The sequence below is a fragment of the Tenrec ecaudatus genome, chromosome 1, assembly GCF_050624435.1.
Source record: "Tenrec ecaudatus isolate mTenEca1 chromosome 1, mTenEca1.hap1, whole genome shotgun sequence".
In the NCBI taxonomy this organism is placed as follows: domain Eukaryota; kingdom Metazoa; phylum Chordata; class Mammalia; order Afrosoricida; family Tenrecidae; genus Tenrec; species Tenrec ecaudatus.
Window position 1 is genome coordinate 127,239,537 of NC_134530.1, and position 25,761 is coordinate 127,265,297.

Sequence of the window (25,761 nt, forward strand, 5' to 3'; positions counted from 1 at the left end):
ATTCCAAGAAGCATTCGGGCTGTATTTCTTCCAACACAGGTTTGTTCATGGTCTGGCCGTCCATGGTACTTCCAATATTCTTGACCAACCCCACAATCCAAAGGCCTCAATCCTTCTCTGATCTCAGCACTGGAAGTGAACATTAACTCATGTCTACAAAGGCTCTCAGTCACGAGCCTTCTGCTGCCCCATCCTGAGCTGATTTGTGTGATAGAATCTGTGTTGTGGACTTGCTGTCTGTCATTTAATTCATGTCCCAGAAAACAATTTTAATGCAGAGTACAGAAGGGATGGTGCTGGGCCTACCAATACCCAAACCCAAACATGACTGAAATGCTTGGCTGCCAACCTAAAGATTCCCCATTAGAAACAGAGGGAAAAAGGAGGAGGCAAAGACAGTTACAGAGGTCTAAGCACAGGCATGTACATATGTAAATATATTTATATATAACAATATGGAAATAGATCTATGTACATATATGTATATGTTAAGTAGCAGATGGACATTGGGTCTCTACTCATGTCCTCCCTTAAAGTAAGAACACCTTGTTCTAATAACCTGGCATTCCATGATGCTCACCTTCCTGACATGATCGCTGAAGACAAAATGGGTGCATAAGCAAATGTGGTGGAGAAAACCGATGGTTCCTGGTTATCAAGGGAAATAGCACCTGGGGTCTTAAAGGCTTGAAGATAAACATGTGGCCATCTAGCTGAGAAGCAACAAAGCCCACATGGAAGAAGCACACCAGCCTGTGTGATCATGAGGTGTTGATGAGATCAGGAATCAGGCATCCAAGACCCAGAACAAAAAAATCATATCAATGTGAATGAAGTGGACTGTGGAGTTGAGACCCAAAGCCCATCTGTAGACAATTGGGCATCCCCTTACAGAAGGGACACAAGGAAAGGATGAGGCAGTCAGGGTGCAGTGTAGCACTGATGAAACCTACAACTTTTCTCTAGTTCTTTAATGCTTCCTCCCTTCCAATTCTACCTTACAAATCTGGCTAGACCAGAGCATGTACACTGGTACAGATAAGAGCTGGAAACAAAGGGCATCCAGGAGAGAAAAATCCCTCAGGACCAATATTGAGAGTAGCCATAGCAGGAGGGGAAGGGGAAGGTGGGGTGGGGGGAGAAAGGTGGAACCGATCACAATGATCTACATATACCCCCCTCCCTGGGGGGCAGACAACAGAGAAGTGTGTGAAGGGAGACATGGATTGATTGATCTGTGTAAGACATGAAAAATAATAACAATTTATAAATTATCAAGAATTTGTGATAGAGGGAGGGAAGAAACGAGGAGCTGATACCATGGGCTCAAGTAGAAAGAAAATGTTTTCAAAGTGATAATGGCAACATATGTACAAATGTGCTTGACCCAATGGATGGATGTATGGATTGTGATAAGAAGCTGAATGAGTCCCGAATAAAATGTTTAAAAAAAAAAAAGATTCCCCACTTGAAACCCACAGCTACTGTGCAGGGAATGATGTGGCAGACTGCAGTCTGCGTCCGTACAGACGGACAGCTTGGGACGCCCTGTAGGGCTCCTGTAGGGAGCGGTGGTCTGTGGCTACCCAGGTCAGCTTTGCAGGCGCTCTTTGAGAGGGCGATGTGGTTCTCTGCTCCCCAGGTAAAGATTCAGTCTCTGAAACCGCTGACTTACTGATTGAGGTTGACTACACAGCCACTGGCCTACACTGCCACCTGCTGTAAATATGTGGAAACTACATCAGCCCTCGCATCCCTTCTCCAAAGCCCTGTGTATTGCCCTGGCGCAGGCAATACATAGGCTACTGGAAATAGGGAAGGACACAAATGCAGAGGAAGCACAAATTGACAAGTGGGATATACTGAAGATAAAACCTCTGTGTACATTGAAAGACTTCCCCAAGAGAGTAATAAGAGAGTCCACAGACTGGGAGAACATCTGTAGCAATGACACATCAGACAAAGGCCTCGTTACTAAAATCTACACAATACACCGCTAGCCTACAATAAGAAAAAGCAACCCATTTGCCCAGGAGATGGGCAAATACCTGAACTGAAGTTTCACAAGGCCATAAATTCAAATTCACAAGGACCAACAATCATAGGAGAAAATGTTCCTGATCATTAGACATAAGGGAAATGCAAATTAAGACAACTATGATAGACTACCTAACACCTCAAAGATAGCCCAATTAAAAACAAAACAAGCAAAAAAAAACCCTAGAAAGCAACAAGTGCTGAAGGGGTTGTGGAGCAATAGGAACTCTCATCCACTGCTGGTGGTCCTGTAGGTATTTGCAGCCACTATGGAAATCAATATGGCGATGCCTAAAACAGATGGAAATCGAGCTACTATATTACCCAGCAAACCCCTTTCTGGGCCTATACCCAGAACAAGTAAGAAACAGACCACTACCAGACATCTGGGTTCCAATGTTCATCGCAGCTCAGTTCACCTTTGCAAAGAATTGGAAACAGCTTAACTTTCCATCAACAGACCAAGGGATCAGAAACTGTGGTACATACATACAATGGAGTTCTTTGCATCCCTAAAAACCAGTGATGAATACATGAAGCACATCACCACATGGGAAGAACTGGAGGAAATTATGCTAAGAGAAAGAAGCCAAGCACAAAAGGACAAGTACAACACCAGTCCACGGTGGTAAGCTTAAAAAGCACAGTGGCAGAGGGGAAAAGCCACCAAATGCATAAATTCCTGGGGTGAAGTCCAGACACTTTGGCAGGGGTCAGACCCAACCCAGGGGATGCATATGGAAGCCAACTAAAAGGGGGTGGGGAGAGGAGGAGGAGGAGGATAGTGGAGAAATGGGGCAGTAACCCACACATGGGGTGGATATTGTTCATGTTTCCACAGGTAGGCGAGAAAGGGACCAGACCTCAGCCTGGGGTGCCAAGCTTCGAGGGCAACGTACGAGCAGGAAACAATGAACTAACAGAAAGGTTTGGAGGCCAGCCCCAGTCCCAGCTACTTCCACCCCCTCTCCAGAAGAATGTACTACAGGGGACAGCACTGAAGATACAGCCAACGGATAGGGGTAGATCTGTCCAGACCACACAGGAGCAAAATAAGAGGGAGACAGGGAGAGAAAGACACACACACACACACACACACACATAGAGAGAGAGAGAGAGAGAGAGAGAGAGAGAGAGAGAGAGAAACACATACTGGCCCACCAAGCCTTGAGGATGACATTCCTGCTCAGAGCAGCCAATGCACAGAGAGGACCATAGGCTGGCCCCACCACGAGACATGATGGCCACTCATTGACCCACAAGGCTACAGGGGACAGCACTGGAGACACAGAGTAGGAATTGTGACCAGTCTGACACACACACACCAGCACCACCACCACCAAAACGAAACATGAAGGAAGCGCAACAGAGAAGCAAGGGGAGCAAAGAAATGAAGTACCCCAGGAATCCCCAAAATGAACTCCGGAATCCATAGGCGGGGTGTGACACTTCACCAGAACTGATCGGAAAGCATTCAGAAGGGTCAGCATTCAGACCTAGAACTCATTATAGGCTTATTTGTTCTCCCCCCTTTCTCTTTTTCTCATGTTTATCCATATAGGACAGGCAGATAACCTATCCCAAGTAGAAAACAATGGGGCCAACTATTATCTGGGAGAGGAGGATGTGGGAGAAAGCAAGGGGGAAGCGAACATTCCCAGGGACAAGGGAATAACAAGTGATCTAAAATCGATGGTGAGGAGGGTGTAGAATGCCTGGTGGGGCTGGATCAAATGCAATGAGCTGAGAGAAAGTACTGAGAGTCAAACAAAGGTCGAACATGATAGTGGGACAGAAGGAAAGTAAAAGGAAATAGAAGAAAGAACTAGGAGGAAAAAGACATTTATAGAGGTCTAAACATAGGCATGTACATATGTACATATATTACTATATAACAATAGGGATATAGGCCTATGTACGTATATTTCTAGGTTAAATAGCAAGATAGTAGACAGACATTGGGCCTCTACTCAAGTCCTCCCTCAATGCAATAACACTTTGTTCTAATAACCTGGCATTCTGTGATGCTCACCTTCCCTGACATGATTGCTGAAGGCAAAATTGGTGCATAAGGTAGTAGGCTAAAATAAGTTGATGGTGCCCAGCTATTACAAGATATAGCATGTAGGGCCTTAAAGACTTGAAGTTACGCAAATGGCCATCTAGCAGGGAAGCAACAAAACCCACACGGAAGAAGCACACCAACCCATGTGATCATAAGGTGTCAATGGGATCAGGTATTAGGCATCAGAAGACCCAAAACAAACAACCATTTTGATATGAACTCAGGGGATCGGAGTGGAGATTCAAAGCCCATCTGTAGACAACTGGACATCCCCTTACAGAAGCGTCACAAGGAAGGGACGAGCCAGCCAGCGTGCAGTACAACACTGACAAAACACACAACACTCTTCTAGTTCTTTAATGCTTCCTCCCCTCCACCCCCACCCCCCGCCACTATCATGACCCCAGCTCTATCTGACAAATCTGAGAATGCACACTGGTACAGATAAGAGCTCTCAACACATAGAATCCAGGATAGATAAACCCCTCAGGACCAATAATGAGAGTATCGATACCATGAAGGTAGGGGGAAGGTGGAGGGAGAAAGGGGGAACTGATAGTAGTGATAGTTGTACACCTGTCCCCCCACCCCACCCTGGAGGAATGAACAATAGAATCATGGGTGAAGGGAGACAGCGGACAATGTAAAATATGAAAATAAAGATAACTTACAAATTATCCAGGGTTCACGAGAGTGTGAGGGTGGGGGTGGGAGGGGGAAAAAGAGGAGCTAATACCAAGGGCTCAAGTAGAAAGAAAATGTTTTGGAAACGATGATGGCAACATATGTACAAATGTGTTTGATACAATTGATGTGTGGATTGTTATTAGAGCTGTAAGAGCCCCCAATAAAGTGATTTTTTTTAAAAAGGATAAAAAAGAGGACTGTTGGATTGATAAACTACATTCAGGAGAGAGAGGAAAATTCCTTCCTCACGAGGAATGCAAATAAAGATTTTTTTTAAACATTTTATTAGGGCCTCATACAACTCTTATCACAATCCATGCATATACATACATCAATTGTATAAAGCACATCTGTATATTCTTTGCCCTAATCATTTTCTTTTCTTTTTTTACATTTTATTAGGGGCTCATATAACTCTTATCACAATCTACACATATACATACATCAATTGTATAAAGCACATCCGTATATTCTTTGCCCTAATCACTCTCAAAGCATTTGCTCTCCACTTAAGCCCTCTGCATCAGGTCCCCTTTTTTTTCCCCTCCCTCCCGCTCCCCCCTCCCTCATGAGCCCTTGATAATCCACAGATTGTTATTTTGTCATATCTTTCCCTATCCGGAGTCTCCCTTCCCCCGCTTCTCTGCCGTCCATCTCCCTGGGAGGAGGTCACATGTGGATCCTTGTAATCAGTTCCCCCTTTCCAACCCACTCACCCTCCACTCTTCCAGCCTCGCCCCTCACACCCCTGGTCCTGAAGGTATCGTCCACCCTGGATTCCCTGTGCCTCCAGCTCCCATATGCACCAGTGTACAATCTCTGCCCTATCCAGTCCTGCAAGGTAGAATTCGGATCATGGTAGTTGGGGGGAGGAAGCATCCAGGATCTGGGGGAAAGCTGTGTTCTTCATCGGTACTACATCGCACCCTGACTGACCCGTCTCCTCTCCTACAGCCCTCTGTGAGGGGATCTCCAGTGGTCGACACTTGGGCCTTGGGTCTCCACTCTGCACTTCCCCCTTCATTCACTATGGTATATATATGTATATATATATATATATATATATATATACACAAACACACATACACATATACATACATACATATATATATATACACATATATATTCCTTTTTTTTTTTTTTGCATGATGCCTTATACCTGGTCCCTTTAGCACCTCGTGATCGCACCAGCTGGTGTGTTCTTCCATGTGGGCTTTATTGCTTCTGAGCTAGATGGCCGCTTGTTCACCTTCAAGCCTTTAAGACCCCAGACACTATCTCTTTTGATAGCCGGGCACCATCAGCTTTCTTCACCACATTTGCTTATGCACCCATTTGTCTTCAGCGATCCTATCATGGAGGTGTGCAGTCAATGATATGATTTTTTGTTCTTTGATGCCTGGTAACTGATCCCTTTGGGACCACTCGATCACACAGGCTGGTGTGTTCTTCCATGTGGACTTTGTTGCTTCTGAGCTAGATGGCCGCTTGTTTATCTTCAAGACTTTAAGACCCCAGTCACTATCTCTTTTGATAGCCGGGCACCATCAGCTTTCTTCACCACATTTACTTGTTCACCCACTTTGGCTCCAGCCGTTGTGTCGGGAGAGTGAGCATCATAGAGTTCCAATTTAATAAAAGAAGGTATTCATGCATTGAGGGAGTGTTTGAGTAGAGGCCCAAGGTCCTTCCGCCACCTTAATACTTGACCTACAAATATAGACGCATAGATCTATTTCCCCATCCTCCTATATATATTTGCATGTACATGTCTTTGTCTAGACCTCCATGAATGCCCTTTGACTCCTAGCTCTTTCCTCCATCTCCCTTGACTTTCCTCCTGCCCTACTACTGTGCTTCGTCGCCACCTGGGCTAGAGTATACCTCTTCTCTAAGCAACCTTACCCTTGATCATTTCCCACCAGGCCTGCCACTCCCCCCTCACTACCATTTTGGGTCCCATGTTGTTCCCTTGTCCTTGTGTTTGTTAACACCACTTCCTTACCCCCCTACCCTTCCCTCACCCGAAGTCCCCCGGAACTGTCGGTCCCGTTGTTTTTCCTCCAGATAGTTCATCCAGCCTGTCCTATTCAGACAGACCTGTGGAGATACTAACATGCACGAAAACAAGACAGAGGAAAACAAAGCAACAGTATACAACCAGACAACAAAACAACAAAAACAAACCACTGACAAAGAACAGAACAAGACAGTTCACAAAAGAAAGGCTTGTAGTTCGTTCAAAGATTGTTTGCTGGCCCTTAGGAGCATGCAAATAAAGATTTTTAAAGCAGCACATTTGTGCTGGGCGCTGGTGGTTCTCCTGTTTTGAAGAGGAGGAACATTTACTATACATCTACTCCAAGCAGACAGGTTATCCGTTGAATGGTGGAATGGGTGTTACAGATCATTGAATACAACAAACTTTTAAGAAAGAGAACTCAATCTGCGTTCTAGTAGCTTACACTCACATCTCTTAAAAGTTCAGACCCTTACATCAATCAGATCCTGGCAAAAGCCGATGGCATCGTGGCTTCCTCGCCCTGCCAGAGTGAGCACAGAACCAGCCGCCCTCCTTTTGAAGGCTGAGAGGCTCAGTGAGCTCAGACCACTGGCCGGCGTATTCCCTCGTCCGCAGCCCCAGGGGAGGGCACCTCCTTTCCACTTGGGGGCCCATGGGTGGTTCTCGGTGTTCCTCTGCTGCTTGCTCATCTGCCACAGGGCAGCTGTCTTCTTTCTGTGCGTGACTCTACACCACATCTGGTCTTCCTTTTTATAGGACACCTCTTAGCAGGGTCAGGATAAAGGCACACCCTGCTATCGTGTGACCTTGTTTAATTGAACTGGTTAAACAAAAGAACAACCTTTCTCAAGCATGGCCACACTCACAGGTACAGGGGATGTATATATGTATATCCTAACCATGTATATATACTAATGGTACCCTAATAGATACCCAGATACTACCCTAATTTATAATTGACTGGTGTGAAAATACAATGCAGTCTTACATCACATACTTAACAAATGAATAGTGTCAAGCATTCAAATTATTGAATCATGCCCCAAGAAGGTCTTGAAAGGAAACTTACGTTAGACTTCTGGGCCCATAGCCTGTGCTTCCTGCTACCTAGTGGTCTAAGGAAACCTAAATTGTAGACCTCATCCTTTCTCTATCATGACCTGTGACGAGAAACCAGCCACCACTTCTGTGGAGTTGATTCAGACTCATGGGCCCCACAGGGAGCAGGAGGACTGTTCCCCGGGTCCCCGGCTCTCAGTCTGTACAGCAGCAGAAAGCCTCATTGTTCTCCTGAGGAGCCGCTGGAAGACAGGACGCCCAGAACATCTCAGTGGGCTCATGCAGAACTAGTGCACAGGCCGAGAGTGGTCGTCGAACAGAACCGGGGGGTTGCGATGTGGTTCAGAAATAGGAAAGGTGGAAGCCAGGGTCACAACACTCCGCCCTACTTGTTCCACCGCTTTGCTGACTGAAGAACCTGCGTGGCTGCCTGTACTTTATGAAGAGCAAGGGTCGGGTGTGGAGGGAGACTCACTAACAACCCGCGGTATGCCGAACACACAACCTTGCTTGCTGAAAGTAAAGAGGTCTGAAAACTCGTAGTGATGAGCCTCAGAGCTACGGTCACCAGTATAGATTATACCTCAACATAAAGAAACAAAAAATTCTCATAACTGGACCCACAAATGAGATCATGATAACCAGAGAAAAGAGTGAAATTGTCAAGGATACCATTATACTTGGGCCCACAGTCAACACACATGGAAATCAAACGATGCATTTCATTTGGCCAAATTTACTACCAAATGTCTTTCTAAAATGTTAAAAATAAAAATAAAGTGTTAAAAAGCAAAGATGTGTCCTTGAAGAATAAAGTGCCTGGCCCAAGCCACAGTATTTTCCATCATGTTCTGTGCATACGACAGCTGGACCCTGGCTAAGGAAGACTGAAGAACTGGTGTGTTTGAATTCTGATGTTGGTAGCGAACAAAAGAAGATGGAGGGAAGATAGAGTCATTACCAAAAATAACTGACCGACATTCGACCATTTCAAGAGGCAGCATATGAGCAATAACCAATGGTACTACAGAAAAAGGCCCAAGCTGTATTGTATTAGGCTGGTTTCCTAGAGAAGAAAAAGCAGAACACTAACTTATGTCCATAAAGAGAAAAGTTTTTATCAAAAAAGAAATGTAATCAAGGGCAATGTAGTGGAGAGGAATGACTGAAACCCACATGAAGGCCAAACATGATAGTGGGACAAGAGGAAAGTAAAAGGAAATAGAGGAAAGAGCTAGGAGGCAAAGGACATTTATAGAGGTCTAAATACAGGCATGTACATATGTAAATACATTTGTATATAACAGTAGGGAAATAGATCTACGTGCATATATGTACATGTTAAGTATTAAGGCAGCAGACGGGTATTGGGCCTCTACTCAAGTCCTTCAATGCAAGAACACTTTATTCTAATAACCTGACATTCTGTGATGCTCACTTTTCTGATACAATCGCTGAAGACAAATTGGGTGCATCAGCTAATGTGGTGACGAAAGCTGATGGTGCCCGACTACCAAAAGATATAGCCTCTGAGGACTTAAAGGCTTGAAGATAAACAAGCCCATCTAGCTGAGAAGCAAGTAAACCCACATGGAAAAAGTACACCAGCCTGTGTGATCATGTGGTGTCAATGGGATCAGGGATCAGGCATCGAAGACCCAGAACAAAAAATCATATAGATATGAATGAGAGGGGGTGTGTGTGTATGGAGTGGAGACCCAAGGTCCATCTGTAGATAATTGGACATCCCTTACAGAAGGGTCACAAGGAAGAGATGAGCCAGTCAGGGTACAGTATAGCACAAATGAAACATACAACTTTCCTCTAGTTCTTTAATGCTCTCCCCCCACTATCATGACCCCAATTTTATCTTACAAATCCGGCTAGACCAGAGCATGTACATGGGTACAGATAAGAGCTCACAAAGCAGGAAATCCAGGACAGATATGCCCCTCAGGACCAATAATGAGAGTAGCGATACCAGGAGAACAGGGGGAAGGTGGGGGAGAAAGGGGGAACTGATCACTACGATCAATATATAACCCCCACCTCCCATGGGGGAAGGGGGGAGGAATTACATAAAAGTGGGTGAAGGGAGACAGCGAACGATGTAAGATATAATAATAATAATAATTTATCAAGGTTTCATGAATGAGGAAGGGTGGGAGATGGAAGGAAAAAATGAGGAGCTGATACCAAGGGCTCAAGTAGAAAAAAAAATAGTTTGAAAATGATGACGGCAACTTATGTACAAAAGTTCTTGACACAATGGATGGATGGACGGATGGATTGTGATAAGAGCTGTAAGAGCCCCCAATAAAATGTTTTTTAAAAAAGACTGTGGGTCACAGAGCACAGAGAGACTAGCCAGTCTCATTGACTCCCATGGAGTCAGATGCTGGGTCGAGACAGAAGAGCCCACAATGAGGAATCGGAACAGGGGTGGCCACTGTGAAGGTAGCTGTGGTGCTGCTCAGGGGTTACTGCAACGGTGACTTCCCTGGCTGCAGCGACCACAGACAAACTGCAGGCTGTGAGGTGAAGCTGGTGGCTGGTGTGGTGGAATCACACCAGCAAGCAGAGGGGAGGAAGGGAGTGGTGGGGAGGTGGTGGAGAACACCTCTCTGGGCATTCACTCAGGGACAGATCAAGTAGATGAACAATTAGGAGGAAAGTGCAGGGCCGGGCAGAGCATCCTTCTGCTTTGCACAGGGTCACTGTGGGTCAGAACAAACGCGATAGCATCTCACAACAGCAAACGAGACTCTGTGGATTCTATTTGAGTTGGAGGTCTCCTTTTGTCCTGTCGAGCAGGGCAAAGCTCTTTACATGGCTGGCAATGGCCAGAATGAGCTCGGTGGAAGCTGAATTTATGTCAAGACTCAAAACAGGGCTGAGCCTCCTACTATAAACGGTAGCCTCTGACCCACCGAATGCTTAGCCTTCACACTCTCAGACGAGCCTAATCCTGAAGCCTGGAGAGAAGACTGACGTTGTCAAGGATCTCATTTTGCTTGGATTCATGGTCAACACCCATGGAAGCAACAGCAAAAACAGTCAAACTACAGACGGCATCGGGCAAATCTACAACAGACGGTCTTTCTTGCCCCCCAACTCCTGCTCCCCGACTCCCACCCCAGGCCCCACCCACCATAGAGATGCCCAGCCTTGGAAATCTTACACAGAGTTTGACTCTGGCCTAAGTCACTCTAAGAATCGCCTCTATGGCAATGGGTTTGGTTTGGGCTTTTGAACTCTTTACAACAGCAGCTCACCATATCTTTCTCGGCTGCTGGATGGGCTTGAACCACCAACCTCTCCGTTAATAACCAATGGCTTAATGTTTGCACCACCAGGGCTCCTTGGAAGGCACTGCAGTGTTTGCAAAGAGGCGTTCTAGTGGTGTAGTGGTTATGTGTTGGGCTGTAATCCACATGGTCAGAGTTTGAAACCACCAGCAACCCTGAGGGAGAAAGACTGGGCTTTCTACGCCAGCAAACAGCTACAATCTCAGAAAACCACTAGGGGTCGCTATGAATCAGCACTGACTCCTTGGAAGTGAGAGAATTTACAAAGAAGCCACCTTGAAGATAAGGAGCCCAGCCTCTGACCATTCCTGGGCCTCTGCTGGCCCCACACCTTCAGAGGAAAGGCAATCACTGTACACGCAAGGGAGGAGAGTGTGAAGTTCCCATGGGATAACCCAGGAGGGGTGTCTTGGAGATGGGCAGAGGGGAGAGAGTGTGGCCGGCAAAGTGTGGAAAAAAGACCAAACACTGTTAACAAGAAAGGAACCTGAGGCCCCCTTTTGATGGTTCATTCTACGCACACAGGAAAGTTCACAAAGGTCACGGGCCCACATGAAAAGCACTCAGAAATGAATATGAGGCGGAGACATCGCGGAGAGCGGGTAATCATAAAATCGCGAAAACCCCTTTTTGTGACAGGTGTCTGTTAGCCAACTCCTAGAGGGAAAAGGGCTCCCAAGTTCAGACATATTTTATAGAGACCCCTTTATTAACTCTAAGACAAGATTAAAATGATGAATCATTCAGATGAGGGAGACCATCTGCTTGAGGCCACAATAATGTCCAAAGGATTTATGGCCAAGTTGCTTATTATGGAAGATGGGAAACAAAAGAAACTTACCAGAAAATCATGATTGCAAGCAAATCAATCCATCACTGTCAGAGGGGAGACGATGATCAGGAAAGGTCTATGCTTGAGACACAAACACCGTAGCAGATTAGAAAAGCAGACAGGTTTGTTCTGGGGCCCTCAGATCATGAGGCCTGCGCACCTCAATTTCTAGTAGGGGCACACCCAGGTAAATTCCTGAGGGCAAGACATTCCTCCCTTGGGCTGGTTTCTCACTGCCGCTGAGTCAATTCTGACTCTTAGTGACCATTTCAGGGTGCAGTGTTGTTGCTGCTACTAGGTCCCATCAAGTTGGTTCTGACCCAAAGCCACTTTATGTACAACAGAATCCTCATAATTATTCCCCTGCTGGATCCCATTGGTGTGGCCACTGTATCACTCCACGAGGGCCTTCCTTTTCTTTGCTGCCTCTCCCTTTTACCAAGCATGACGTCCCTCTCTGGGCACTCGTCTCTCCAGACCACATATCCAATGTATCCTTGCCATTAAGGAGCATTCTGGTTGTACTTCTTCCAAGACAGGTTGGTTTGTCCTTTTAGCAGTCCGTGGATGGTACTTTCAATATTCTTTGCCAGCACTACAAATCAAATCCATTAATTCTTTCCCAGTCTTCTTTATTCAGTTTCCAACTTTCACATGCATGCCAGGGGGTACCCACCCCCACCCCCCACCAAAAAATGGAATTGCGCTGGGTGGAGTAGAGATGTCTTAGTAGGCATATTTTTCCCACTAGGTGAGCATCGAGCAACTTGCTCTGAGTTAGTGCACCCAGTGGCATCGCCTGGGAAGATTCTCTCTGGCCACGGTGAATTTTTTTGTAAAAGCACTTTTGCTGGAACCTCGCTTTTTGTGATGGCCGATTTAAGAGAACAGCTTGCAGATGTGAAATTTTGTTTCGTGCTTGGGGAAAATGCTGCAGAAACTTGTGATGTTGAACACAGCTTACAAGGACAGTGCTATGGGGAAAACTCAAGTGTCTGAATGGAGTTCTCATTTCAACAAAGGTAAAATATCGATTGATGACAAACCTCATTCTGGACATCTGTCAACTTCCCAAATGGATGCAAACATCAACTCATAGTGCATTTGGAGTTTGTTTTACCTGGTTGGACTGTTTATCAGCGTTTCTATTTAAAGGTTCTGAAAGATTGCGTAACCATGTGAGACAAAAAAGGCCTGATTTGTGGCAGACAGGGGACTGGTTTTGCCACTACAACAATGCACCTGCTCACACAGCCATCTCGGTGTGCCAGTTTTTGGCAAAAAACAGCATGCATCTCTTTCCCCACACACCTTACTCACCTGGCTTCTCTCCTGCTACTTTTTTTTTGCTTCTGTGAATGAAGAGGGATTTGAAAGGACAACAAATTGATGATGTACAAGAGGTGAAGGGAAAAAAGAAAGGGAGGTACTGTCAGCCATTCCAACAGATGTGTTGAAAAATGTTTCCAAGAATGGAATAACAGATTTGACAAATGTGGTAAGTGTAATGGAGAGTACTTTGAAGGTGATAAGGTTGTTTTGTAAAACAAATTCAAATATATAACTTTGAAAAAAATCTGGTTTTGTCTGTTCGGTACCCCCTCATATGAGACCATGGAAAATACCATGGCGTGGGCCAGGCCACCTTTGTCCTCAAAGTAGCATCTTTACTTTTCAATTCTCTAAAGAGGTCTTGTGCAGCAGGTTTACCGAATGCAACTCCACTTTTGACCTCTTGACCGCTGCTTCATGAGCATTGAGTGTGGATCCAGGCAAGACAAAATCCTTGACAACTTCAACCTTTTCTCCACTTATCAGTTGGTCCGGTTCTGAGGATTTTGGTCTTCTTGACGTTGAGTTGTGATCCCCACTGAAGGCTGCCATCCTTGATCTTCATCCGCAAGTGCTTAGAGTCACCCTCCTTTCAGCAAGCAGGCTTGTGTCATTTGCACCTGGCAGGTTGTTACTAAACCTTTCTCCAATCCCGATGCTGCACGCTTCTTCATAGAATTCAGCTTCGCTGATGATTTGCTCAGCGTGGAAATCTTTATGGGAGTAGAAAGCTCCTCTTTCTCCCTCAGAGCGTCGGGTGGCTTCGAACTGGTCCCCTTGCGGTTATCAGCACAGAGCAGGACCCCAACCAGGGCTTTTATACCCCACTGCAGGGCTCCCCAAACCCCAAGAGGGCTTTGCCGGAGAAGTTCTACATCTGATTCAGACGACCTCGGGCTTCCTCGGAATCGTGGGCTTGAAGTCCAGTCCCTGGGGCCACCGCACCCTGAGCTGTGCCTCCTGGGAGCGTCCACCGCACAGAATCTGGGCAGAGACGCGCCCCGCGCCGAGCTCTACTGTGTAGCTGGCAGAGCGCCCTGCCCAAAGCTGCCCGGCGGGGAGGCCGCAGCGCCGAGCACAGGCCAATGCCGGTTGGAGCAGCCGCAGCTCGGGCGGGGCACGGCGCGCGGGGCGGTGCTGCGGCCCTTCCCGCCCCTCGGCCACCTGCGCGACTCTCCTGCAGGGTCCTGGGCGCTGCAGGTGCCCGTGCCCGCGGTGCGGCCGGCGGGGAGCGCAGGATGCAGTGCCTGAGGGCCGAGGACCTGGTAAGAGGCCCAGAAGAAGGGTCGGGCTCGGGCCGCAGACCCACACTTACCTGTGGCAGTGCTTAGGGAACCCTGCTGCCCCCTTCCCCCAACTCTTGGGTGTAAAGCCTCTGTCCTGGACCCCCACCATGCCCTGGGGGACATCTGAGGGGGCAAAGGCGAGGGGTTTCAATGCTCGCTGCGGGGCTCAGTCTTGAGGCTGCCCCCTGGGCCACTGGAACCAAATGTCTGGCGGCTATAGAACAGGCGCTTCAAAATCTCCCCGGAAGTTTCAGGAAGCCAAGATAAGATACATTGATAAACGTATCTTTTTATAGACTTACAAACGTACTCTAGTCATATAGCTAGACAAGGGATTGGTCGCACGGAGCAGTCGTGGAGTAAGTTTGGGTCCCAGGTTGGGACCCACATGGTTATTGGTTCTCCTCTCGCGTCCTTTTCCTTCTGTTTCCGGAAGGTTTCTGCCGAGAGTCCCAGGCCGAGAGAGTGGCGGCCCCAGATTCACAGGAAATGCACCGATACGTCATGGCTGCTCCTATTCTTTCTCTTTTGGACTGGTCTGGTAAGTGTGTTTGCCAGAGAAGAGGCGCGCGGAGAGCACGTGTGTGTGTGTGTGTGTGTGTGTGTGTGTCTTTCCCTAAATAGCCAGAAGTATAAATTGCAGTCCTACTTCCTTCCCTGAGGAAGTTCCGAAGTGGCACCAGGTTAAACCCAGTGCTACAAAGAGAGGCTGTCATTACCCCAAAATAAACATCCGCAGTCCCTGGAAAGCTTGTTTCATAGTCAAAGTCACATTCACCGCCATCCAGTCTCTTCCGACTCATGTCGACCCTCCAGGCCAGCATAGACCTGCCTGTGTGGGCTTCCGAGGCTTTACATCTTTACAGGAGCAGAGAGCTCACCTTTCCCCGCTAGACCTCCTGGTGGCTTCCAAGCAGCCCAGCAGGTAACCCGCTGTGCTGCCAGGGCCTCTGTGCTGAACCTCATTGCTTTGTTGCACTGGGTGGCTGTCTCTTTCTTCAGGCTGCCTGCTCGCTGGATGACTGTACCAGAAGATCTAGAATCAAGGTCTACAACAGGATCACTGCTCAGCGAGCTGAATGCGACCTCTTATCATCTGAGCTTGCTGGGCGGAAGTTCTATACTTTCCTCCTCCCACCCCAAATCCCACGTCCCTCGGGTTTTGGCTGAACTTCTAACAAAGGACATGCCAGGATCTGCCCAGAAAGGCTCTTCCTGCAGCATAGTGAACTACACACCTTCTCTCTGGACGCTGTGTTCAGCTTTGGTATCAAGCTTCTGGTTAGCTAGGAAGGAGCCCAGGTGCCCGGCTGCTGTCAAAGGGCATCCATTGGAACCCAGGAGCTGTTCCTTGGGAGAAAGTTGTGTGGCAATCTGCTTCTTTGAAAATGCACAGCCTTGCACACCCTACGGTGCCCTATGAGCAGCTCCGACTCGGAAGGGGCCCCACAGCAGAGGGCTTGGCCTTGGTGAGGCAGGTAATGGTCGTTTACCTCTCAGGTTTCAGGGATATGTGGTTATTGGCAGACCTGATCGGGGAGGCTTATTTTAGTCTGAGGACAGTCTCTTGGATGCTGAATCTTGATGCTTCTAGACTTACGTTTACGTTGTAGGGAAAAGCAGGGAAAGTCTCGTTTTCCCTTCTCCGAGACCGTGTAAATGAACTCACCCATGCCAGGTTGAGGTTTGCTTCCTAGTAAATGATTAATTTATAAAGCCCAGCCATAACCACCCAGCAGTAATTATCTTTGTTGAAAAATAAATAAATTTGAGTGGGCCATATTGTTTGTTCTTCTCCCATGCTAAGAAAGGCCTTTGTTCACTTGTTGACTCTGCCGACTGGTTTCAGGCAGACTTTGTTGCAGGCGCAGTAGAAGGCTGGCCCTTAAAGGCGCAGCAGACTGCTCCGTGTCCTCTACACAGTGGCCTTGAAACTCTTATCCAGGAGCTGAGAGAGGTGCCCGACCTACCCCCACTTATGCTTCACTTCCCTGCAGGTAGTCTGTGTTTTTATCGTTTTAGAACTCCACTCCTCTCCCCCAACACCCCAGCCTACTCTCAGCCGCTGTGACCATCTTACTGTTGTCTTTTGATCTGACTGTTGTATACAGCGGAGCCCACTATGGTGGCATAATGATTACATGTTGGGCTGCTAAACCATATGGTCATCCGTTTGAAGCCACCAGCCACCCCCACCCCAAGGGAGAAAGATGGGGTTTTCTACTCCCGTAAGAGTTATTGTCTCAAACTCACAGGGGCAGTTCAACTCTGCCCTAAAGGATCACTATGGGTCAGCATCGACTCGATGGCAGTGAGTTTGGTTTGCGTTTGGTATTCTGTATAGGAGAAAAATGAGGCTTTCTACTCCCATAAAGATTCACAGGCTCAGAAAGCCACAGGGACAGTTCTGCTCTGTCCTGAAGGGTCATTATGAATCAGAATGAACTCCGTAACAGAGAGCTTGGTTGGTTTATTCTATATAGAAGGGGCTTCAAAAGGCTTATGGGAAAATGGAATTAATTCTAAGGAGCCTTGGTGACTGTCAGATAGCAGTTCAAACCCACCAGCCGCTCTGTGAAAGAAAGATGAGACTTAGTATCTGTTACCCTAAAGATTTATAGCTTCAGGACCCCTACATGGGTGTGGTGTGAGTCAGAAATGACTCCATGGCGGCGGGTTATGGTCCAGTCTACATTTATCTGCCGGCACCTTTGTGCACAGAGGGTGGTTTGTGTTTTCACTTGGACCAGCTGCTTGGTAAATCCAGGGGAGCAGCTCTTCTGCCTGGCTGTCGGTTGCTTTCTTTTCTTTCCTGGTCGTCCCTCGCACCGACCAGCTCTCCAAGCCTCCAGCCCCCCAGCTCCACCTGAAAAATTCTGAAGAAGTGGGGCACAGCTGAAAACTGCTCTAAGATGGCATTTTATTTGCAAGACAAATCTGCAGGTTTCAGTAAGCCCCTGTTGGCTTCACTGTGTTCTAATCTGAGAAATTTGAGCCGTTCCTCCTGGGTTGTCATGTTTGCGGCAACCTTCTCTAACGGAGGATTCGTACACAGAGTAAGTAGCGTTTCCACTGCATCTGCTGTCTGCTTCTGGGTCTCGTGGTGGGCTGACCAGTGAGAGGGAGGAGTGGAATCTGCACAGACAGGCTGGAGAGGATGCTTACTGATGGCGCCTCCCTGAGTCAGCTGAACAAAGGGCATTTGCGAAGAGGGCCTCACTTGCAAACAGAGAAAACCCCCAAAGCCAGGCTCTCTGCCATCGAATCGGATGCCACTATAAGACAGGGTAGAACTGTCAGATGGTTTCAAGACTCTCACTGATTACGGGACTAGAAGCCAACAGCACACCTGTCTTTGGTTATGTCCCTAAGACATGCAACAAAGTCTCCATATCTAGACCCTTCTGTTCCTCCTTCCCTCTCCAGTGCCCCATTCCTCCCACCTTGCTCATTGCTGCTTTCCTGTAGCCACTCGGCCGTTCCGCTGTCCCCAGGCATCCTGAGTGGGAGCTCTTTGGTAGCCTCCCATCTGGGCCATACAGTTTCACCTTGCCCTTGGGATTGCCATGGTGTGCTTGGAATTGCCGCACCATTTTGAAGGAGTTAAGTAGTATTCTTGCTGCACGGAATCAGGACTAGCCACATCTGCCCCCACCTCCAAAGTAACTCTTCTTCCCTATTCGCAAGCTCCCCAAAGGTGGTGGTATTCATGTAAAGCATGATGGCCAACGAAAAATCGTCCTTCTGTGACTGGATCTCTGGTGAGCTCGGCTGAAGCATGAGCTTGCTCCTCCTCCTCAGGTCAACCCCAGCCGATCCTACCGCACGTCCTCCAACTAGCCACTCGTACAGAGAGACGAGGGGGCTGAGCCTCGGTCATGCCATGCCACACCACTCAAAGTCAGGCCCACACCCAGAGCCGTTAAAGATGGGGAGAGAGACCCTGTCCACTAGCAAAGGGGACCCACTTAGGCAGGAATCTGACCAGTCAGTCGCATGGCCGAGCAGCTGGGAGAGTGGGAGGGACTTCCTCTGGGGTAGGGTACTTCCTTCCTTACCAGGAACGGTTACACGTCTTTCCCTTTGGGGTCAAGTTTCGTCATGGCAGGGGCAAAGTTCTGCTCATGCGTGTGTCTCTAGTAGCAGAGTACCCGCCACACACTGGGCACCTGAAGAATGTTAATTATCTGGACTACTAAATTAGTAATGAATGCAGAAGGTCTGAAACCTACTTTACCGATGTCAGTCTACATTGAGGATGATGGGACTGTGCATGAACCGTGTACTCTATCTTCTCTCCTGGAATGAGTCTGTCAGCACCAAATGTTAAATTTTATTCTATATATTATGTGTTAGCAACTCACACACTCTATATTACAGGGAAGAGCACACTGCCATTAAGTTGACTCCAACGCATAATGACCCTGTGAGACAGAGTGGACCTGTCCCCTTGGGGTTCCAAAACTGTGACTCTTTACAGCCGTAGAGAGCCTCAGATTTCTACGACAGAGAGGCTGGTGGTTCAGAACCGCAGGTCTCACAGTTCGCAGGCCAATGCATAATCACCTACCCCACAGAGGCCCCTATATTAAAGGAAGATAGATCATCTATTTTGTTCAATCCCAGCACAAGACCTGTCAGTGTGCGATAACACAATGATTGTTTGAGCTGCATTCACTATGAAATTGAATTCAAATAGATCCTGAGATTCTTTAGTTTGCATTTCTTACCCAGTAATTCCAAGCAGCAGTTTCAGACTTCTAAGGGATAGTGTTGGTAGTGTGTTTTGACACACATCGGGTGCCCCCCAAGGACCCGAGTCCCCTAAAAATAAGACAAAAAGAAAACAGGAAAATAACCACATGGTGGGGGAGGGGAGAGTCAGCATAGTCTTGATGCGCTTAGATAAACCAAGAACTTCAATATAAAACCCGAGTTGTCCTGGGGAAGCTTGGCCAAGGAGAAAGAGAGAGAGGAAGAGATGGAGGGTGGGAAGGACAGGCTCTTGGAGAAGAGAGGAAGAAGCATAGAGATGGGGAGGAATCTATTTCAGGTTTGAGAATGTTCTCTCTTCCTAACCCGTTAAACTAAAATGAAGTCTTAGATGAGCGGGATCTCAAATGATTTAAGCTGTTGACCTCAATTTGAAGGCGAGACGCGCATGGCAGCTGGGAGATTCCATTTTGACCAAGATACTGCGGGATGGGAAGGGAGGCTGGTGCCCTGAGCCTTTTGCCACAGGCTCACCTGCCACCCGGGTCTTGCTAGATGTTCATCATGGGCTACTCGGTGATGGCGGGGGCCACCGGACGACTCCTCTTTGGCTACGACAGCTTTGGCAATGTGTGCGGCAAGAAGAACTCCCCGGTGGAAGGGGCGCCTCTTTCAGGCCAGGACATGACCCTAAAAAAGTAAGTGTTCAAGCAAGTTCTCCAACCTGCTGGGTCTCAAAGCTTGCGGAATTCTCACTTAAACCTGGAAACACGTTTCCCATTCAAAGCTCTATCAGAGCAGCTCATTAAAAGTGGGGGCTGTGTGGCAGGGAGGGACATGCCTTTTAGAACCAGGCTGCTTTTAAAAAAATCATTTTATTGGGGGCTCGTACAATTCTTATCACAATCCATCCATTGTGTCAAGCACATTTGTCCATGTGTTGCCATCATCATTCTCAAAACATACTTTCTACTTGAGTCCTTAATATCAGCTCCCCACTTGGGTGGAGAGCAAATGTTTTGTGAATGATGAGGGCAATGAATGTACAAATGTGCTTTCCACAATTGATGTATGTATGGATTGTGGTAAAAGTTGTATGAGCCCCTAATAAAATGATAATAAAAAGAAATGAGTATATATAAAAATATCAGCTCCTAATTTTCCCCCTCCCTCCCCACTCCCCACTCCCTCATGAACCCTTGATAATTTATAAATTATTATTATTTTGCCATACCTTACACTGTCCAATGTCTCCCTTCACCCACTTTTCCATTGTCCATCCCCCAGGGAGGAGGTTATATGTAGATCCTTGTAATCGGTTCCCCCTTTCTACACCACCTTCTCTCCACTCTCCAGGTATCGCCACTCTCACCCCTTGTCCTAAAGGGGTCATCTGTCCTGGATTCCCTGTGTTTCTAGTTCCTATCTGTACCAATGTACATCCTCTGGTCTAGCCAGATTTGTAAGGTAGAATTGGGATCATGATAGTGGAGGAGCAGGAAGCATTTAAGAACTAAAGGAAAGTTAAATGTTTCATCGTTGTTACATGGCACTCTAACTGGCTCATCTCCTCCCTGCAACCCTTCAGTAAGGGGGTGTCTAGTTGCCCACAGATGGGCCTTGGGTTTCCAACGCTGCACTCACCCTCATGTACAATGATATGATTTTTTGTTCTTTGATGCCTGATACCTGATCCTTTGACACCTCGTGGTCACACAGGCTGGTGTGCTTCTTCCATGTGGGCTTTGATGCTTCTGAACTAGATGAATGCTTGTTTACCTTCAAGCCTTTAAAACTCCAGACGCTATATCTTTTGATAGCCAGACACCATCAGCTTTCTTCACCACATTTGCTTATGCATCTGCTTTGTCTTCAGTGATCATGTCAGGAAGGTGTGCATCATGGAATGCCAATTTAATAGAACAAAGTTTTCTTGCATTGAGTAAGTACTTGAGTGGAGGTCCAATGTACATCTGCTGCCTTAAAACTAAACCTATAAATATATACACGTGAATCTATTTCACCACCATCCTATATAAATATATTTACATATGTACATGCCTGTATTTAGACCTCTATGAAAACCCTATGTCTCCTAGTTCTTTCCTCTATTTCATTTTACTTTCCTCTTGTCCCACTGTCATGCTCAGCCTTCATTTGAACCGCACTGCTTTAAGTTCAGATTCAAGATCTGCTGCTTATCAGCTGTGCGACCTTGGGCAAAGTACGTAACCGCCCTGAACCCAGTTTTCGTATTGTTAACTGGTTGTGATGCATGCGGTTGTGTCTGTTGTTAAGTGCCATTGAGGCGAGCCCAGGTACAACAGAACGAAACCCGGCCCAGTTCTGTGCCATCCTCACCATGGCTCTAATGCTGGAGCCCGTCGATGCAGCCACTGCGTCCATCTGTCTTGTCGAAGGTCTTCCTCTTTTTCGGTGCCCTGATGCTTTACCCAGCATGATGTCCCTCTCCCAGAACTAGCTCCTCACAAACTGATTTAAAGGTCCCCAGAGCCACTGCGAGAGCTAAGGGGTGATAAATGTTGATTGTTACCCTTCTTGTCCATAAATGCATCAGACCCGTGGTGGTATTGATGGGCCTACAGCTATTCACGGGATTGCTTCCATATGGAAATGAGGGAATCCCAACTTGGAAGGCCCAGCCTGCACCCTCAGCAGAGTCTCATTCCAGCCACAGGGAGCAGGGCTCCACCCAGAGACAGAAAGGAGGAAAGGGAGATGGGACTGCTCTGGAGAAGAGAGAAGTCGCTGGTCAGATTTTTCTAAGCTAGAGACTGCTCCACAATGACTTTGAGACTTGACGATCAGAAACAGATGCTAGAAGAGCTATTCGGAGGTGTAACAAGTAGGTCTTGGTATAAGTTCGGTGTCAACAAATTCTGACCAGCACTTTTCTACGTCAGTATTTACCAAAGTGGGCGTTACCACCTGCTTGGGGGTGCTGGACCGATCCAGAGAGGCTGCAAAAACAGATCCCTGCTCTATCCTGGATCATGGGCAGAAGGGTGCATTTTTCATTGCCAAGAGGGCGCTGGGAAGCTTTTTAAAGGGGTGGTCAGACCAAATGCATTTGAGAGCCTGTGCTGGTGATGTCACTTACAGGAGAGGCGTTGTGTGTTCGGGGCACAGACTGCATGCGAGACAGTGCCCCTCCACTTGCAGATCATGAAGCAGACAGGAGGAGGAAGGGGTGACCCAGAGTTGCCCATCCTTGCTCTTCTCTCTCACTGCATTTAAAATGCAATTCTAAGAGTCGTCCTTCTGGGAAGTAAGAAGTTTCTATTTATCCCAGACCCGGGAATTCTGCGCTGTGATTTCCTACTGCACCACATCTCTGCCTGCCACCCTAATCTGGAGGGAAAGAAGCTTCTGGAACCCTTTCCCAAGATCCCTCCCTGCAAGGTTCTTCCTATACTCTCCTCTAATGTGCGTGACCTACATCGGTGTTGGCCAAGGATGGGCTAGCATGCTCCCCAGGAATGATAGTGCCAACCAGTTCTAGTCTGGTGACCCACCTGCCCAGCTGCTGGGTAGCTGCGGCAGGAAGGGTCTCATGAGATACCTGCAGGGAGGAGGAGGGACACACCTAATTCACAGCCTAGGCCTCCCCCTGTCCACCTTTCACATCCCTGTATCCAGCTGTTCTCACAAGTCCGTTTGAACACAGGTGCAAATATGCATCCCTGGATAATATGTCCAGCTGCTAACCAACAGGCTGGAAGTTGGAGTCCACCTCGATGTGCCGCAGGAGAAAGGCCTGGTGACTTCTGAAAAACCAGCCACTGAAATCCATGAAGCACAGTTCTACGGGGACACATGTGGGGGGTCACACCAAGTTGGAATCAACACAGCAACAAGTTGGTTGCAAATACGCTTTCTGTGGCTCCGTGGACTAGAGCAGGCATCGATGGTGCCGGTGACCCTTGGGCAGTCTGGCCCATCCCATCACCCCTCAGTTTCTCCTCAAAGTTATCTTCCAGAAAACGTTAAATTTGGGAAAGGACAGCTTGGGTAACATTGACTCCTGAACTGCCTAATCCCAGAAGACATAATAAATGTTTAATTATTCCAAAGTAGGAGATTATAAAAAGTTTGCCCGAGTCATTCCCACGTTGTGTAGCATCCGTGCAGGTGTGCAGTTTTCTAAGGCCTGCATAAGTCCAGGGAGGGAAAATGCTCTAAGACACCCTTCTGTTTCATCTGCCTCCTAGACACGTGTTCTTCATGAATTCCTGCAACCTGGAAGTGAGAGATGCTCGGCTCAACTCCATTGTCCTCTGCGTGTCCAACTGTCCGGAAGAACAGCTTGACACCCTAGAAGAGGTCCGGCTCTTTGCCAATAGCAGCGGTGAGTGCTGAGGGGCGGGCTTTGCTCCCTTCTGTCCCCACCGGGTAGGAAACACAGCAGGGCTGCCTGAGGGGGCCTAGAGAAGAATGGTTGTCTTCATCGTGCAGCTACTGAAAAGAGAGGACCTGTCCGGGTGGGTGTCTCTTCTTTGTGGAGAGGCCATCAGACCATGCAGGTAAAACACTAGCTACTCCTTGCCTGCGCCCCCTGCTCACTGCTGGGCATGGTTTTCCACAGAGAAGGCAGCATTGACAGGCAGACCCAAGCCGTGTATTGATTTATATCTGGGACCCAAGGGCAGCGTCACTGTACTCTGTTCACAACTGTCATTTCCAAATCGAGAGCCTCCCTCACTGGCTTCAGATGAAATTGCCAACAAGTACAATTATTCCTTGAGGCCTTGGGTGGTGCACCCAAAAGGTAGACTCTTCGAGTCCACACAGAGGTACCCCGGAAGAAAGGCCTAGCGGTCCGCTTCCGGAAAGACAACCATGGGAAGCCCAATAGAGCACAGCTGTACTGTAACAAGCATGGAGCCATCATGAATCAGAACTGGCTCGACAGCAGGTGGTTGGATTTATGTTTGTCAGTAAAATGTTGGGGCCCCATGGATATTTTCACTGATCCGTTGTGTTACTGACATCACTTCTTAGACTTATTTTTATAAATCTTCAATAAGCAAAGGAAAAGCCAGAAAACCAAACTCAACTGTCATCAAGTCAAATCCAACTCAGAGTGACCCTGTAGGACAGGGGAGAACTCCCTCTGTGGGTTTCTGAGACTGTGAAGCCTCATCATTCTCCCATGGAGAGACTGGCCTTGCGGTGAGCAACCCAACGTTATACTAGTGTGGAAGAAATGTAAGCAAACGACTGCACAGTTATGTGCCTGTGATACGATGTGTCATTGGAGCTTTTTTGGTTTGTTTTTAAAGAATTATTTGCAAGACCTTTTTTTTTTAACCAAATTAGGTAACAAGTCACCTTCAAAGAATTTTCAATTCACTCTAATACTAATCATATGACCCGTGGTTCTGAGTTTAGGGTTTGGGAGAACAACAAGAGGGGGCCTAACTTGACCTACTCTTTGTGTGTTTCAGTGACCCGTAGGCCTGTTTTCTCCAGCTGGGGTTTATTTTTCCATCCCAAGAGCAGGGTTTCCTTATCTCCTCTACCAGGAAGATGGACATAAGATAACCAGCCTGTGTGTCTTCTGCTTCTAGGTTCCTTCCTTTGTGTTTATAGCCTGAATTCCTTCCAGAACCCAAATGCAGACTCACTGTGTCCCAGGCTACCAGTCCCTCCGAGGTAAAGATGTCCATGCCTTTCCTTCTTGTTCAACAAAAGTTCATGGATTCTTGGTGCATGTCCGTTACTCTTCTACATATTGTGGGGATTGCATACGAGATGTCAGCCAGAACCTCTGCCCACCACAGAAAGATTCCAATCTGGAGACCAGGGGGAAACAAGGAGAGACAATCTGCAAAATATGCAATGATAGTGGATCAGTATCCAGGCTAAGTAAGGAGACAACTCCACCAACAGTCCTGGCATATGTAGTCTTCAGATAATAAGAGGGCTCGCAAGGATACCATGTGAGTGATTGTTAAATCAGCGAGTGGTTGTTAAAAATATTCTATGTGTACTTTTCCTACTCCAATTGTGTTTTGTGGTTTAGTGCCATTGAGTTCATTCCAACTCACGGCAGCCCTCCATGGCAGAGGGGATCTGCCCCATCGGGTTTCTAGGCCGTCAGCTTTCTGGAAGCAGAGCGCCAGTTCTTTCTCCCACAGAACCACTGGGCAGGTTTGAAGCCCCAGCCTCTCAATTAGCAGCCAAACACTTAACTCCGACCTCACCAGGGCTCCTGCACTCTTCAGGTCGAAGAAGAAATTGTTACTTTCCATTTTTTAATTATCTCCAGGTACTGTTGGCTTGACACAGATCCAAGTGGGTGAGGCCAGTGGGCATCGCAGCATTCCTTCCAGGGAAGAGACATCACACTCCTTAAGAACATACCCAGTCAGCTCTGTCAAGGACCTTACTTATCC

General features: G+C 47.4%; 1 protein-coding gene across 1 annotated transcript in view; it reads left to right on the forward strand.

Moving 5' to 3' along the window:
- The first annotated feature begins 14,581 nt into the window (after positions 1 to 14,581).
- Positions 14,582 to 25,761, forward strand: part of SLC44A3 (solute carrier family 44 member 3) — a 108,140-nt gene continuing 96,960 nt past the window's right edge. Inside the window, exons 1-5 of the mRNA XM_075558601.1 lie at positions 14,582 to 14,608; positions 15,066 to 15,170; positions 19,898 to 20,040; positions 23,575 to 23,711; positions 24,934 to 25,018. Of these exons, the coding sequence (XP_075414716.1) occupies positions 14,582 to 14,608; positions 15,066 to 15,170; positions 19,898 to 20,040; positions 23,575 to 23,711; positions 24,934 to 25,018 (497 nt within the window). The remainder of the gene's footprint in view (positions 14,609 to 15,065; positions 15,171 to 19,897; positions 20,041 to 23,574; positions 23,712 to 24,933; positions 25,019 to 25,761) is intronic.